This window comes from Callorhinchus milii, unplaced genomic scaffold, assembly GCF_018977255.1.
Source record: "Callorhinchus milii isolate IMCB2004 unplaced genomic scaffold, IMCB_Cmil_1.0 Scaffold20, whole genome shotgun sequence".
In the NCBI taxonomy this organism is placed as follows: domain Eukaryota; kingdom Metazoa; phylum Chordata; class Chondrichthyes; order Chimaeriformes; family Callorhinchidae; genus Callorhinchus; species Callorhinchus milii.
In genome coordinates this window covers 2520010-2536829 of record NW_024704761.1, presented here as the reverse complement: position 1 = coordinate 2536829, position 16820 = coordinate 2520010, and the positions used below count along the sequence as shown (strand labels likewise).

Here is a 16820-nt window from a genome sequence, read left to right as displayed (position 1 = left end):
GTCTTGCTGTTCAGCATGTTGTCCGAGCGAGCTGAGGCAATGTGGGGGACTGTGAGTGAGATGCTACCTGATCTAACATACTCTCCCTGATCTAATGTACGCACTGCCCGACAGGGCATCATGCTTGCTACTCCACTCTGCATTTCTCATGTCAAATGATCAAACTGGGATTCTTAGACTATGGCACAAAAGGGCTTAGATGTTACATTTTGGGATTGCGTTGTGAGTGTGCAATATTTTATAATCTCTATAATATCCAAGCTGTGGAAGTAAGAATCATGTTTCTACATCAGTAATCTGATTAGACAGTGCCTCAAATTGCAATCTTTCGACATTCTATAAGTAGTCTGGTGATTACAGAGGAGAGTGAATGAACCTCTCGCTTATATGTTTCCACTTGAAATTCTTAACGATAACTAGTGGTGCAATTTTTGTGCCTCACTCTTGGAACTCCCGGCTCAAACAACAGCCCATTTAATTCTTAATTTTTCAAATTATACACAACTCTGAAGCACAATTTCTCTTTTGTCCAACCTGTTTAATACAGATATTTGCCTGTTTATACAAGGTGTTACCTCAGAGATCAATTCCAGACCATTTGGCTGAAGTGTTGCTCTAGGGTCTGGCTGCACTGTGTTGTACAGTACATTGAACCAACACAAGCTTGCCCTGTGGAAATGAAGAAAGATGGTCAATTTCCATGACTAGCCTTCCATTCTATTTTCTTTTCCAAGTCGAAGAATCATCTTGTGAGAATATCATCCCATATCAAGGACAGAATAGCATTCTGATGTGTACGGTACCTGCTCACAGCTAGAAATCTATTATTATATATCCATTGACTCTACAGAGGAGCCTTTATTGGATGGTTTTTGCCTCAGTGATGCTGCTGTCAATCCCTCAAATTCCAACCCATTTCACTGTTCAGCGTGTTCCAGATTAAGCGAGACTATGTGACACAGCACTGGGAGAGAGAGCATGTTTGCTGTTGTAATAGATGCAAGATTCAGCAGCTTTGATTAAAAAAACATAAAACTTTATGAATGTTTTATAGGAGGTTCTCTTTGGTTTTTTATAATTGCTTGGATTTGGGGGTTATTTGCCGCTTTACTCTAAGGGGATGGGAGAAGTGCAGGAAAATAAGCAATCTGCAAGTTGTTACCAGTCAGTACTTCAACCAAATGGCTCTGATGCTGATGACATCTTAAACCATAATACTGAAACTTCCAATGGTTTGGGAATATGTGTTGTGAATATCAGCAGCTTTGGAAAATTGCCACTATAATTGGTCTCAGGAAAGTATGTGGAAAACTAAAGAAATTCACTCCCGATCAAAATCAACACTAGCCCTCAATGCCAGTTGTCTAACTGAAATGACCACCACCTTGTCCCATCAGTAACTTAGCTCCTCTTTGGATTCTAACCATAAGTAACTTGGTATCATGGCAACTTTACAGCACACTATGAGGCCAGTTACTGTAGTGGGTCTGAAGCTATCTGCTCCAGTCCTCTCCCTGCTCTTTCCCCATATACTTTAAGATCATTTTTCCTCCCAAATATTTATCCAGTTTGCTTTTAAATGCTGTTATCGGCTCAGTTTCAACAGCCATGTGGAATGAAGCATTCCAACAAGCCTCTGTAACAATTTTCCTTCTAACCCCCCTTTTCTTCTGGTGATCATCCTCGATTTATGACCTCTTGTTACTGACTGGTCTATCAGGAGAAATAGTCTCTCTCTATTCAGCCTATCCTGGCTTTGAAAACCTCCACTAGATTTCCCCCCTTAACTTTTCATTAGACAGGGTATTATTTTACGGACTGAAATATGTGTTGTGTACAGGCCCAAACCTGAATTACCTCATAATAACCTTAGTACTGATCTAAACTAAACAAATGACTTTGTCTCACCCTGGCCCTCAATTCCTCTCACAAATGTCAGGCTTATTGCCTCTCACGCTCACAGAGAGCTATTTTAAACATCAAATGGTTGCAAAGAATTCCGATTATCTTGAACATCTGTTTTTATATTTTAAATATGTGAGCTTAAACAATAAGTGCCGATCATACAATAGGGTGGAGCTGGCTTGCAAGAATGGCTGAGCCCAATTGAGCAAAGAGGCTCGATTACTACAGTTAAGATGATCTGATTGCTGAAACACCCTTGGGTTAATGACTGTGTCTTCTCTGATATTCAGCTCCCTTACAGTTGGGGGNTCAGTAATTTCTTACAGTCAACTCAGTGTATGATCCTATCGGATCTCTCTGCTGGAGCAAGAATATTATTTTGAAAATGGCAAAGGACCTTTCGACAAAGCTGGGAACTTGCGTCTTCAGCTCATCGTTGCCAGATATTTTGTATCATAATTCTTGCATTTGATATAACCCATAGGTGCACCTGGAAGTTCTTTACAGTTGATTGTTGTCAAGTGTAGTGACTGTGTTTGTAGGTAAACAAATGCTGTATGACATACATCTATCTAGTACCCAGTGCCTGTTTGTAGCACTCCTGTGTATGGCAGTGTCAGGTTGAGTGTTGCTGCTTTGTGGGTCCTGTGTTTTAGGTCTCTGTATGTAAAGACCCACCATCACCAGCTTGGAGATTTCATAAGAGACCCAACACCAAGGCAGGAGAATGTAGAGAGGTGCTCGGCACTCACTGCCTGAGTGTGAGAAGCTCGGGCAGGGGCAGAGCTGCTGGAGGCGGCAGCGCCTACATTTAAAATGTAACGAAGCAGCTTTCCTCCCCGCAGCAACTGCATTTCAAAAGGAAATCAGACAGCGAGGCAGAGGAGGGAATCCAGGGAAGTTGAAGTGTGCAAATTTAATTTCTCATTAATGACAGCAAGAGAAGACTTCAAAGCTGCTGTCATGAGTGAGGAATCCGGTTTGGATGCTGACACTTTGGTCTATGTGCTCTTTGAATTGCTAATTGATTTCCTCTTGCCATGTGTTTGCAATGGGAAAGTCCTTCTGCATTGATCTCCAGTCACCTCATGGCGTTCTGCCCCAATGACACTAATGGCTTGAGCCGCCAACTGCCCTGGTTCAGAAATGTCGCTGACATTGTACAGAATGTACAGCAAATATCTGTTTACTTTTCTGCTGTGTTAAACATGGAAACAAACATTGACTGAGTGGCACCATAAACACCATAGATTTCTCCTTTTGATATTTCAGATTGTGCAATAGAACACAGCTTCTCTTTGAGCAGCGTGGAGTGTAAAGAGACATTAATTTACAAATTCAAATGACACCAGAAGGCAAGAGTGCAAATTTTACCCTATGCTTCGTGGCTTTGTGTGGGACCTTGAGATACACAATATGACTGCCCTGTTTGACTACAAATTCATTCATTACATTTGGTAGTAATTTCCTGGGAAGCACATTGTGTCAAATCCAAGGGTGATGCTGGTTATTGTTGTTATCGTCATCTCAACATTACGGAATAATATAATTGCTAGTTCAGGAGGTGGGAGTGGAAAAATACTCGGGAATTTCAGAGCAAACCTCCAAGAGAATTAAGAGATGAGAAAGTGGTGAAGGAGTTTCCTGCTCCAGGCAGCAGCAGTTGCAATCCTGCACTTAAATGTTTTGTAACATTCGCATAATCTCACATTGCACAGCTAAGCGGCTACAGAGGGAGTCATCACAACAGCACAAGTCACTGCACTCTGGGTTTTGGTGTGTTTTGTGTGGCACCAGTAATGAATCCTACTCTTGTGAAAGAAGAATTGTCTGAATCACATTAGAAATGGAGTTGCATCTAATGAAACCCAGCTTTTGGTAGGAATGATTTAACCTCATTCAGGCACATAGGGGATAAAATGACTTTTGGTTTTGCGTTGTCAAATTTCTCCCCTCCTCCCCTGAAATTGTTTAAATTTTCCATCTAGGGTACAGTTTCCCTACTGAATAACATCAGCACAATAAGCACAAGGACCATAGAGGGTTAGAGTGAAAGGCCTACACACCACCTTCTCAGGCAAACTATCGAGCCTAATCCTGGCCTCGCCCAATCTACACCCACATTCACCTCCAGGAGGGGATCACAAGAGCGATTGGGAGCAAGAACCTCGAGTGGTTTTCCCCTCCATAACTCCAGGTCACTGATGACCATATGAAGCATTCCTAGCGCAGACCATTGATTGCTAAGACAGCAATAAAAGGCTACTTCAGCACAAACCAGAGATCAAACCAATAAGGTTTAGCTGTTTATCAAGTCATGCTGTTCCGCTGACGACTGGACAGCTCATCCCATGCATCTCAATCAATGCCAACACCTTCCTGTCTTATGTGTATACTGGAATCAAGCAGGCGTGACTTTGATTCTCCCCCAATTCCCTGGGGCTTATTTTAAAGTTATTATGTGTGTTGTGACACTCCCCGTTTCACACTGTACTTCTATACTTTTGTATATATTTTATTAATCATCTTATTTCAAAGTCATGTTTTGATTGAAACTTATATCAAAGGTGCCGATCTCAGGTGAGTCAGTAGTTTGGGGAATGAGCTTACAGGCGTCACCGGATTTGGTTGCAGAACAGGTTTTTTTTCCCTCACCTTTTTTTATGTTCTTGCCTTCCTCCGTCTCCTTTACTGGAGCCAGTGATTCATCCTGGGCAGTGGAGTTCAATAGGCCATTCTTTATTTAGTACCTCGACTGAGTGCCCCATTAACCATGTGTAAGCCTGCACAGACAGTGTTAGGGAACTTTGTGTGTGTGTACCTGTCTATTTATTCAATGCATTATGTGCAGTGTTAGAAGTACATAGATAGATAGCATTGATTGAAGCCCTTTCAATTTACGGTAATTAGAAATGTTTCTACTATACGATGATGACTGTTAAGATAAAGAATTCTGCCTGTTATTTGTCAGCCTGGCTCAGTTAGTAGCACTCTTCTAATAATATAATAATAATAATAATAATCCTTGCATTTGATATAGCGCTTTTCATGTCAGGAGGACATCCCAAAATGCTTCACAGAACACACTGTAAAGTGAATTGACTGTATATTTGTGGGCGAACGCGGCAGCCAATTGCACACAGCAATGTCCCACAAACAGTCGTAGATTGAAAATGACCAATTTATTATTGTTTTTGGTTTTTGGAGGGATTATTATTAGGTGAGTGGAGTAAGGAAACTTGCCCAAGGTTTCGCCTCTGCCTGGAATTGAACTCAGGTCTCTCACTTGCAAAGCGAGTGCTGTAACCACTGAGCTACAGGACTCCTCTTGCCTTTGAGTAAGAAGGTTGTGTGTTTAATTTCTGCGTTTGGACTTTGAAATCATAGTCTCGGCTGAGACTCCAATGTAGGGAACACTGTATTGTGTAAAGTGCTGTTCTTTAGATGGGATGTTAACTTGTCTGCACAGATGGCAATATTCGAAAAGAAAAAGGAGTTTCTCCCACCATCCTGGCCAGCGCTCATCCAGATAAAATTGATTATTCACTTATTAGCTTTTTGTGGGATATTGCTGTGTGCAAATTGGCTGCTGTGTTGGCCTCAACACTAGTGTTGGCCTGAAGATTTATAGTGTTGGCCTAGAAATACACAGTCACTATGTTTTATAGCAAAATACTGCAAAGCGCCATGAGATGTTTCTATGAGGTGAGAAGGTGAGATATACAATATAAAGACCAATGTTGTTTCTATACATTCCTTTCTGCCTGTTCAGTGAGAAAGAGGATGAGCTGGCGAGAGTGAGCGAGATGCAGAAGCTCCAAGCCCTGCAGGCAGACACAGCTCTGGAGGAGTTTAAGAGGCAGGTGGAGCTGAACTCCGACAAGGTCTACTCTGAAATGAAACAGCAGGTGAGGCTTTTTTTTTCCCCCCACATCAGTTCCAAGTGGTCTGCCAAGCTGAGACATTGCTTACACCAGCCAGCTTCTGGTTTCTATTATTAAGCCCAGGGTTTCAAGTTAAGGAACTCGCATCAGATTTTATTTAACCACAGGAGATCGAAGAGTATGCAGCATTAGGTGGATTTAATCTGGAATTAGTGGCACAGCAAAAGTGAACTTTGAGCCACCCATTTCAGCTTAAACCCATGTCTAATACACACAGGTTCAGAACGGTTGTATATGTTGAGGACCTGTTCTAAGATATCACAGCAAACAGTGCGCAATAGATCGGACGTTCCTCAAACCATTAACCGACTGCTGGGCTGGGCTTACTCCTTCCTCACTGCCAGGCTTTTCTTCCACTCTCCCATTGAAGCACTCGCCTCAGGAATATGGATTGGAACCTTGCTGAGATCACTGTTTTTAAGGGTCAGGTGTGAAATTACTTCTCAACTAGTTCCTGTCCAGCGTGTGCCTATAGTGCAACCGTGCCTGTGATTTGGCACCAAGTTACCAACTTCACTCAGAGAATCAGTCCATCAGGATGGTTACAAAATGGAAATATTTTACTGTTGCAGCAGAGGATGCTCTGAAATGCTGTACACTGTCCAGCACCTTGGGACGTCCTCCCGATGTGAAAGGCGCTATACAAATGTAATCTTGTGGTTCTAAGGCTGGTGTTAAGGCAGGTGGCTGGGAGTGTGTAGAGAGCTTCACTGTGCATCTGATGCAAGCTGTACCTGACTTGGGAATGCTTGATATAACAGTCTGCAAAATTAAGAAAGTATACCATTTTTCGTGCCACTAGTTTTGCTGAGTGCAAAAACGTTCCATAAAAAACAGTATTTATTTTAGGTGTTGAGTCTCCTTGCTAGATTTGGTTAAAAACTATTGGTATAAAAACATCTGCACTTGGGTCAGAAGCATCAAAGGTGCTTTAATCTACTTGTCCTCTCAAATCCTATTATGTTAAAGCAGGCACTGAGCCCTTTGAAGATCTGACAATAGTAAATTCAAATGACTGCCGGTTACACATGCTGTAAACAAGAGTCAGGAATGCACTGGTTAGTGTGTCATACAGATCATCGCTGTAAGTCCAGCAAAGACTTCGACCCACTCTCACTATAGAGATACTAGCCCTTAAATTTTCGTCCTTGTCTGGACTCAACTTACCTGATCCTCGCTATTCTTTTCCGACTTTGGCAACCAAAGTACATAGTTTTTGTCCAAATGTTTTTACCACTGAGACAGACAGGCTGTTGTCCAGAAATTTCATTCCTCTCGCAGTCAGCCAGACATTCATGTGTTTAGGGGACTTCTCAACTAGTTCCTGTTCAGCGAGTGCCTATAGTGCAACCGTGCCTGTGATTTGGCACCAAGTTACCAACTTCACTCAGAGAATCAGTCCATCAGGATGGTTACAAAATGGAAGTATTTTACTGTTGCAGCAGAGGATGCTTTTCTGAGGCTGGTTTGAGGCAGGTGGCATCATCAATGTGACATCATGAAATACAATGGGCGATTTGCAGTATTTCTTAACTGTGATTTCTAACTAAAGAATCTGAGTTACTACCTGGTAGCTGGGAGTACATCTCACTGACCATCACTCCAACACAAACTACATCCAGAATAGTGTTCTTACGGCGAATGGGAATTCTCATGTGATTCCTCCCATTAATGACTGCAAATCAGATCCCAATCTCATCTACATAATGTTAGATCGTTTATTGGGCACTAACTACTTCGTAACAGAAGAATAAATAGAGCTGAGGTGCTGCCCCTAGGTGTCACTAGTGAACACATTTCCAAAGGCTGCCCAAACCATACAGGATGTGCTGCTATTTTATTTTGGCTTCTCCTTACATTCGTTGAATCAAAAGCTGAAAGTTGACCATGTAATTGTTTTGGAAGCAGAGATTTAGTGGGTACATGTCGCTGAAATACCATCCATTCATATAAAGAGCCAGCTGAGTTTGCTAAAGAGATTTTTTTCCATAAATTGGGAAACACTCTGAGAAGGAATTCACTTTTCCACTGTTACTAATTGATCCCAGAGCCAATACATAAGAATAAATTGCTTCCAAACCACATGCTTTTAAGTAAAAATTATAAAGCCCAACATGGTAACTTTCCCAGCAAATCTGTTAGATATTAACTGTTGCACATTTCACTCAGATGAGGCATCATAGTCTGTGCTGTGGAACCGAGGGAAGACAGGCTAACCTAGGAATGCAATGACTTGGCCTGGCTATGAGACCAAGTCACAGTGATGCGGGGGAATCCATATATGAAACTCAGATATTAACTAATACTTCAGGGCAAAGGTTAGCAGGAATTTCTTCATTCCAGATGGTGGTAAGGGTGTGAAATTTATTACCATAAGTGCCTGTTAAGGTTGGATGAATGGAAAGGCGGACTGATTAAACACCTGAGCAGCACGAATATTACAGCATAATAATAATACTTGCATTTAATGTGGCAAATTGGCTGGAAAGTAGCTGAACTTTCCATAAAGGATGATGATTCAGGGAGTAGTGACAGACATGATTGACCAAATGGCCTCCTCCATGCTGAAACCTTCTGTGAGCTCTGAATATCTGAAGTCTCACCAGGATATTGAGAGCAATGTCAACCTGGACTGAGTTCAAGTCCCTAAGTAAGTGTTTGAACTCACCACCTTGTGCACTAGGGGTGAGAGTGGTAGCTTACTCAGTAAAACTAATACAATAGAGGAATCGTATGGTTTCTGTAGCCAGCAATGGGTTAACATAATGGCTTTGGTTTTCACTGTATAATTCATACTCAGATCAGAGTGCTGATGGCTTGGGGACAGAACTTGCAAAAGGAGGCGGCCTTTATGCAAAGGAAAATGCTAAATGTATTTGAAGTTTGCTGCTGTTCCTGTTTTGATTTGATTAATTCTGCCATTTTTTAAAAAAAAACTTCTTTTGTGTTTCATACGTTTTTTTCACACGCCGAAAAAGTTTCTTATTTTTATTTTAAAAGAAAATGGTTTGTTGTGAGGTTACCCTGATCCTGGCAGTGAGTGTTTAAAGCTACATTGACTTTGTGCTGCAGTGAAATAGTTATAGATTTTTGTCCCTGTGACTGCAGCTCCAAATCAAAAATTCTCTTTCTTGCCTTTTCTAGATGGAGAAGGTTGAAGTAGATCTGAGCAGATCAAAATGTGTTCGTGAGAAGCAATCAAAGGAATTCTCCAGGCAGTTGGAGGAACACAAGCAACGATCCGAACAACAAGTATGTTTAATCAGATTCTTTTACTTTTGCCTGAAGTTTATTTCTGGTATCTTGGTCGCAGGGGATTAATTGAGGTCGAACTTGCCTGATTTGCCGCAGGTTTTGTAAATGGAGTGTCCTGCAGGTAGCCAGGTTGTCTCACCCTCTGGAGCTCTGCTCAGACTGTCTCTTCCCGTCAATACCTCCCTTGCCCATAATCTGACCTTGCAGAAGACCATTTAGATCAGGATCCAAGCAGAGTTTCAGAGAATCAGCATGGGACAAATCAGGGCAGCTAAAGTCAATCTACTTCACAGTATAAGGCGCTCTATCAAATGCAAGGATTCTTATTATTATTTTGTGAATTTGGCCAAATAGACCCCAGTGTAACAAAGCAGAGAGTCAATTTGTTTCCATCCTATAGCGCCATGTTGCATTTACACTGTCCCCTGGTTATAACATGGCAATTTGCTTTGGCTACCTACCTCACAGGGCACTGTCTCCTCAGTACCCAGTGACTTTAGAGGGAATGTCAAAGCCACTTACAGCCCAGACCCAGTTGTTGCCTTGCAAGGTGATGGTGTCTTCTCTGGTAGGTGTCTGTGTTAGAGGAATTCTTTTACTCAGACAGACACATGGTGCAACCATTCCTTAAACAAATTCTAATACTTTTAAAGTGTTCCTATCCCATGAGGATTCAATGCCCCATGTAATCTGGACATCGCCAAGAAACCACCTCCTGCGCACCCAACCTGCCCAATTGTCATGGTGGAGCAGAGATTAATATTAGACTAATATTTGGAGAGTGTGAAACAAAATTAAAATGAATAACCGTCATTTTGAGCGCTGTTTCAGTTTGTCTGTTTTCCTTTTTTCATTCGGGGCTGGGTTTCACTTTAAAGTATCATTAATGGTTTTCTTTTGTGCGTTTAGGTGTTCGGCCTGTCCCCGGCCCTCAGGTTTGTTTCCCCACCCCCTCTCTCGGTACACCGAAGATCTTGTGTTCTCCTGTCTGCAGCTCTCAGCCGCCGACTATATGCGGACGTTGTTACTGTTTTGAGGATATTATATGATTTTATATTGTGATCATTTCTAAATATCTACAAGCCGTGTTCTTGTAGAATGGCGAAACAGGCTCGAGGGGCTAAACGTCTTACCCCTGTTTCAATGTTTCTTTAACTGGATATAAGCTTTTAACTTCCCAATAATTCCGATCTCAAAATATAACCCCCACCCCCCTGGTCAGGTTTTTAAAAATTTTATTTCTATATTTGAGAAATAAACAGCTTTAGTGAGTAAAAGTTTATTTTCTCAATACTTTCTGATTTGGGCCCTAAAATTATCACCCCGACATGTCCCCTTTCAGCTATTTTTTCACACTGTCTTCCACTATGGATTTGTTGCCTATTTATTTTTGTAAAACATCTTGATTTTTGGCATGCTAAATAATTTAAAAGGGACGGAGAGGAATGCATTGTGGTTGCGAAGCAGCGAGGTACAGGTTCATTACAAGCTGGGGAAACTCAACTAATGAATATTAGAGCCTTCGTCACAAAGTGGGTTAGTAATGTAGTGATACACAAGCTGCGAAGCAGACAGGGATTTTTTTTTGACGTCTTTTTCAGTTTGTGTGCGGAGGGGAGGGAGAGCATTGTCATTTCTGCGTCTTTAGTAAATGTGGAGAAAAAGTACTGCTCAGATCATGCCGTGGAACAGAAGGTATTTAATTTGGTTTCCAGTTTACAAGTTGCTTAAGGGTTAAGTGTGCTTAGAATGTCCTGCGCATGTAGAAACATTTGGGTGTGAGCTAGCCATCAGCTGTTAGACAAGAGAATGGCTGTGTTTAAAATAAGCTTCTATCTTTTGGTCCGAGTACCATCCCGACGAAAATCAACCAAAACTGAAGAAAAATCTAAGTGACTGTTGCTAGCAGCTGTGTGGCCTGGGATTGCTGGAAATCTGGGATCCTGCAGGCCTCTATTCATCACCTGCTTCAAAGCCAGCATCGCTGCCTATAGTCAGCAGGCCAGGTAGGGTGCCATTGTGCACAGTCTGGGAGGATTAGTATCAAAGCAGTGGAGAGTAGGCCTCGGTTTCACACTACCATTCAAGCCTAGTGAGGGAGCTGAGGATTGGCCAAGGTCAGAGTCTCCAGCTTGGTGGTGACTGAGAACTGAATATTGGGAATAGACGGCTTTATGTGCAATCATAGCAAGCTCCCAGCACAGCAGGCGTCCTGCTCAAGATGTAAGTCTGTTTATTTCAGATCACATAGCTGACAGCCAGAGAATGCTCCGTCTTTCATGTAAAAAACACTGTAAATTGGATGATTTTTGTATGCTTGGAGACGGGATTTATAGAATCAGCGCCCGCTGTGTTTCCCCCCCGAAAAATCGCAATCCGAATTTTATCCATTTTTTATAAAAAAAAGAACCTTTGTGTGCGTTTCATTGAATCCTCAGTTATGGTCTGAATAGCCGAAGAAATCCCATCGAATGGTTCACATGCTAAGGATTAAGATGGTTTTGTTTTTGTAACCATATAAATTATATTAATTATATTTATACAACAGTCATTGCCTAAATCAGAGAAACTTCATTTTTGTTTGGAAAAACAATACAAAGGCTCACAGCTTTGTGCTAAAACCAACGGAGATTTATATATGTGTTTCTTTTCCCCCCTGTCGAAGGTCGTGAAAGGGATTGAAAAAAAGATGGTCAGTTTGCAAGACTGCAAGGTGCGGGTTCGTGCTGTGCAGAGCGAGCAAGCTGGGGAGAGGGTGGGGGGGAAGTTTAACAACTGCAGAGCAGTGGTGCAACAGTGACGTAGCAATCATGTTTAGCAATAGGGACTTTTTTTTGGAAAATTGATGAGTTTAGGAGGAAAAAGATGAGGAGAAGGGGGGAATAAAATGCAGCGGACGGAGTGTTGTCATGGTAACGGTGATGTGGTATTGATGAACGGCACTCTTCGTCACCCAATCAGATAGTGGAACTGAAGCTGGAGCGTGAGCAGGAGAAGACGTACCTATTCCAGCAGCACAGCGCGGAAAAGGACAGCCTGGTCCGAGAGCACGAACGGGAGATCGACAACCTCGAGAAGCAGCTTCGTGCCGCCATAGTGGAACACGAAAACCAGACCAGGCAACTGAGGAAGCAAGACACTCAGGTGAAAATGGCTGATGGGAATTTTTTTTCTTAACTGAAAGAGTCTTACTTAAAATTTATATCAATGCGGCGATTATAGCATGCGCTTTGGCGAGGGCTGGAATTGTCTGCTTGAGCGCCGATTTCTGGGTGGGGTGAATTAGCTTTGCGTACGGTTCTGTTAATGCTGTATGGGGGATAAATAAGATTTAATCTGCAAAAACTGCAGGTTGCCAGCTTTAAAATGTCCCCTGATGCGATAAATTTGGCCTTTCACTTTCACCTGGAGTCACGCTCCTATTATTTTGGATCTCTTCCATAAATTGGGAATTGCATTTGGGCTTTATGTGATTATGCGCGAGTCGAAAGCCCACGTTTTTTATTATGTATTTTGACTTTGCTCTGTGGGAAGCCAAGCACCATCTTTTTTAAGAAACCCCCCCCCTCATTTTTGCACTCCTGGACATCTGACCATGAGCGTTATTGAATTTACAAGGTTTAGAAATGTTTCTCTCCCCTTTCACCATTATTTTTGTTATATTTCATCTCACCCCCCACACTCCCTCCCCTTCCCAATCCTTGAAAGTAACAGTCACTGTTGGAAGCCATTTGACAGAATAACCCCCAGCTGTGGACACATTTGAAGCATCAAACGTACGGATGAAATGTGCATTGTCAGCATGGAAAATGATTTAGATTAGTTCTGAGCTTTTTCTTTCTTGGGGGAAAAAAAAACTTTCAGATGGGTTGTGTTTTTGAGCAGTGAAACCCAATTCGATCAGCAAGAGTGGATCCCTGGCAGGGACTGACTGCAGAAAGATAAAGGGAGTGCACACGGCGGGCTAACATTCGCTCTCTGCGGCCATGTATGGTACACTGAAACTGGACAAAGATAGCGCCACATTACGGGGGAAACCAGAAACCTTTATTTTGGGACGACCCGATCAAAAGAGGATAGGCGTGTGCGTAGCATATTTTTTAAAAAAGGCAGGATAAACCTTAAAATCGCTAATATGCTTTCCTTTGATGTTGAATTCCTTACAGCGGTTAGAGGAATAAAAATAGTTCTAAGTTTTTCAACATACAATTTAGTTTGTATTAATTCAAACAATCGCCCACTTGAGTTAGCGACAATCGCATTCTATAGACCAGACCACCTGATACATTACCTTGGAATTTTAAAACAAAGAAAAATTTTTTGGCAATTAAATAAGTTAATCATAACCATACGATCTAGCAACCGTACAGGACACAAATATCAAACGATTTCTAAAGAAAACATTGATGTATATGGACGGCTCCCCTCTCTGTTTTGCATGGACTGAGATGCAATGCCATCCGCGCGGATGGCTTATTTTCTTGGCATCACATTCGCCTGATGTCTGTTGACCTTTAGCGTTTCTGGAGGAGAAGGAGCCCGGAAACATACCATCATCATACGCTAATCCCGTTAGGTTTACCGAGTGCCAAGATCTGATTGTTCAAGCCGCCCAGGCAGGAGCTAGTGGTGTTGAACATCAGTAAAGAGACTACGTTGAAATTGCTGAATCGCAGTGAACCAACCTGCAGTCACAGTGTGCCGGGTGACTTAGAGCCACATTAGGGTTTGATACTTCTGAACAATTTGATCATGGATTTGCTTGAGTGAAACGCCTCAAAGTATGTCGCAAATGGAACTTCAGGTGTTTCCTGGAAAGCAATTTTACAGAGGAACAGATCAATGAAACTGAAGCCATTTTGCTTTGACCGCAGGCTCTGCAATCAGCAAACGAATGCCCTAAACTAACATATTATTTTTAGGGCAAGAAGATCGCTTCTTTGTGCTAGTCATGTGAGGAGCTGAGAATTTGTCCTTTGGATGACTAATCCTCAGTTTCACAATTCAAGCGGGTGGAACACATTCTAGGAAAGGACTCTGCCACTTCTCAATGTTATAGTCAATCATTTAGACTTGTGATGTATTGCATTATTGAAATAATATCATTTATTTAGCCCCTTTAACACAACAGAACATCAAAGTAAAATATTTAATTCAAATCTGTTTTTTGTTGGAAAAAAAAGGATTTTGTATATACCAAAAGCTAGCCGTCTCTCAAGGGCTGCCTTTCTGCCCCCCAGGAGTTGAGAACTACTGAGGAATTCTTCAGAGTTCCAGTATTTTTAGAGGTCTATTTGATCATTCTTCAGTTAAAATTGAAATCCAATTTGAATGAAGAATATTTACAGTTGAAGACTGTGGAACGTGACTGATGCATACCTCGATGATGTCAAATGTATTTTGACTTTTTTTCACAAAAAAATTATAATCAAAATTTTTTTTAAAACTCAAAAGATACGATTATTGGATTCCGGAATGTGTGTTTCCAAAGATTGAGAATTGATTTGAAGATCAACAGAGTCAGCGTTTGGTTTTGTCCTTTAATTGTGCTCATTCTCAAATTGGGCAGAATACATGTGCGTCAATTCTTGCTCAAATTGGCCTTGAGCTATCGCCATTCAACTTTCTCCAGCTACCGAGGCTATCGATGAAGTGTATTTCTCGGTCCACGCCATGCCGCTCAGTCCATGCCAGGTGTCAGAACAGATGTGGTGGAGTGTCTTTAATTAAACTATTTGCATGCTGTCGGGGAATTTCAAAGCTGCTTTACTTTGATAGTGACATCCTTGCTCGTTTGGAAATTCTGATGCTTTTAGTTTGTAAAAGTCAATCTTATGGATTTAAAATTGGTTGTCTTCGTGTCTAACACTAATCCTGACCTCCACATGTAGCTGGTGAGCTATGAACTGGACACATTGAATAATTGAGAGCAAATTACGCTAAAACTGATCCTTTTTAATCCAAAGCAAAGATGATTTGGGGGTCGAGGGATTGGAAATGTTTGAGGTAAAGAAAACTTCATTTGGCTTTAATGATATTCTGTGTGTTTGTGCTCGAAAGAAGTTGAAGAGGCAACACCTTGTGTTTAACCAGCTCCAAGAACCCGACTGTGCAATGGAACACTTCATTTTGACTATAATGAAATGGAGTCCAGTACCTTAGTGGTTAGAGCGCTCACCTCACAAGCGAGAGGTCCTGGATTTGATTCCCAGCCGGGCAGGGCAAAACATTGGGCATGTTTCCTTACTCAACACGTCTCTGTTTACCTAGCAGTAAGTAGGAACAGGTTGTTAGTCAATTGGCGGATTACTTTTCCGGGGGGGTAATAATCCCTTAACAAAAATAATCCACGCTGTTTGTGCTCAATTGGCTGCTGCATTTGGCCCACAAAATACACAGTTAATTCACTTTACAGTATATTCTGTGAAACGCTTTGAGACGTCTCGAAGATGTGATACGCTTCTATATCAAATGCAAGGATTATTATTAGGTATTAAATTAACTTTTTCTACAGACGAAACTTTTATCACCCATTGATGCTATTTATGGGGTGACTAAGATTTAGGTACTTGTCTGCAAATAGTTAACACAGGAAAGAATTGATTCAGAATTTCCGATAATTTCCAATCTGAGATGGTTTCTGAAGAAACAGATTCTGATTGGTAATGAAGCAACAGTACACCTGTCTGGGCGTCTTCTGGTGATGGCCAGCTAGCTCACAATATGAGCTGAACCAGTTGGTTTTTGAACATTCTGAGGTGTCTCATCGGACCTGTATTGTCTGCACAAATACAATAACATATGTTTTCGACTACCCTATTCACATGTTTATTATCTGTGCTTTTCAGCCTTTTATAAACCTGAATTCTGTGTTTCGATCTTTTTTCCAATGAAGCAAGTTCAGCTCTTGCAAGCTTCTCCTCGTAGGTTAGGGCTCCAGTACAGAGTACACGTCTTTGTAGTTTTGCAAAGCACTAGGAAGACCACACTGCGAGCAACAAGACTGATCCCTTGTGTAAAGAGGGTGAACTGGGCGGAAATGCTAGGAAGAAAGCTCAATTGCTGAAAGCAGTTGAGCGGAAACCTGATTAACTTTGCTGCAAAAACTTTCAGTGAATGATCAATAATCACAATCAACCTCTTTCCTTCACCACCTCCGCCCGTGGAGGTAAACAGATGACCAAATGATGATAAGGTGCTGTTAGAGGACAAATGATTTTCAGGACAAGTTGTGTATTTAAACAATTTCCACTGAGTGAAATAATTTGAACTATAAAACACACCTTGATTACTAACGCAACCAATGTTTCTAAATATTCTTCATTTTCTTTCATCTACTATTTGGAGTCCTGTAGCTCAGTGGTTAGAGCACTCGCTTTGCAAGTGAGAGACCTGAGTTTAATTCCCGGCAGAGGGCGAAACCTTGGGCAAGTTTCCTTACTCCACACGAGCCTAATAATAATCCCTCCAAAACCCAAAACAATAATAAATTGGTCATTTTCAATCTACGACTGTTTGTGGGACATTGCTGTGCGCAATTGGCTGCTGCGTTCGCCCACAAATATACAGTCAATTCACTTTACAGTGTGTTCTGTGAAGCGCTTTGGGACGTCCTCCTGACGTGAAAAGCGCTATATCAAATGCAAGGATTATTATTATTATTATTACTAACTAAAATGCTTAATTCTGCATTTAAGTCACCATTTCAGTCTTTTT

General features: G+C 41.5%; 1 protein-coding gene across 5 annotated transcripts in view; it reads left to right on the top strand.

Annotated features, from left to right (window-relative positions):
- cep112 (centrosomal protein 112) overlaps positions 1 to 16820 on the top strand; it is a 111596-nt gene that overhangs the window by 55307 nt on the left and 39469 nt on the right. For all 5 annotated transcript variants that reach the window (XM_042342386.1, XM_042342383.1, XM_042342385.1 and 2 more), the window contains 3 exons: positions 5678 to 5813; positions 8994 to 9101; positions 12066 to 12248. In XM_042342386.1, coding sequence (XP_042198320.1) covers positions 5678 to 5813; positions 8994 to 9101; positions 12066 to 12248 — 427 coding nt within the window. The remainder of the gene's footprint in view (positions 1 to 5677; positions 5814 to 8993; positions 9102 to 12065; positions 12249 to 16820) is intronic.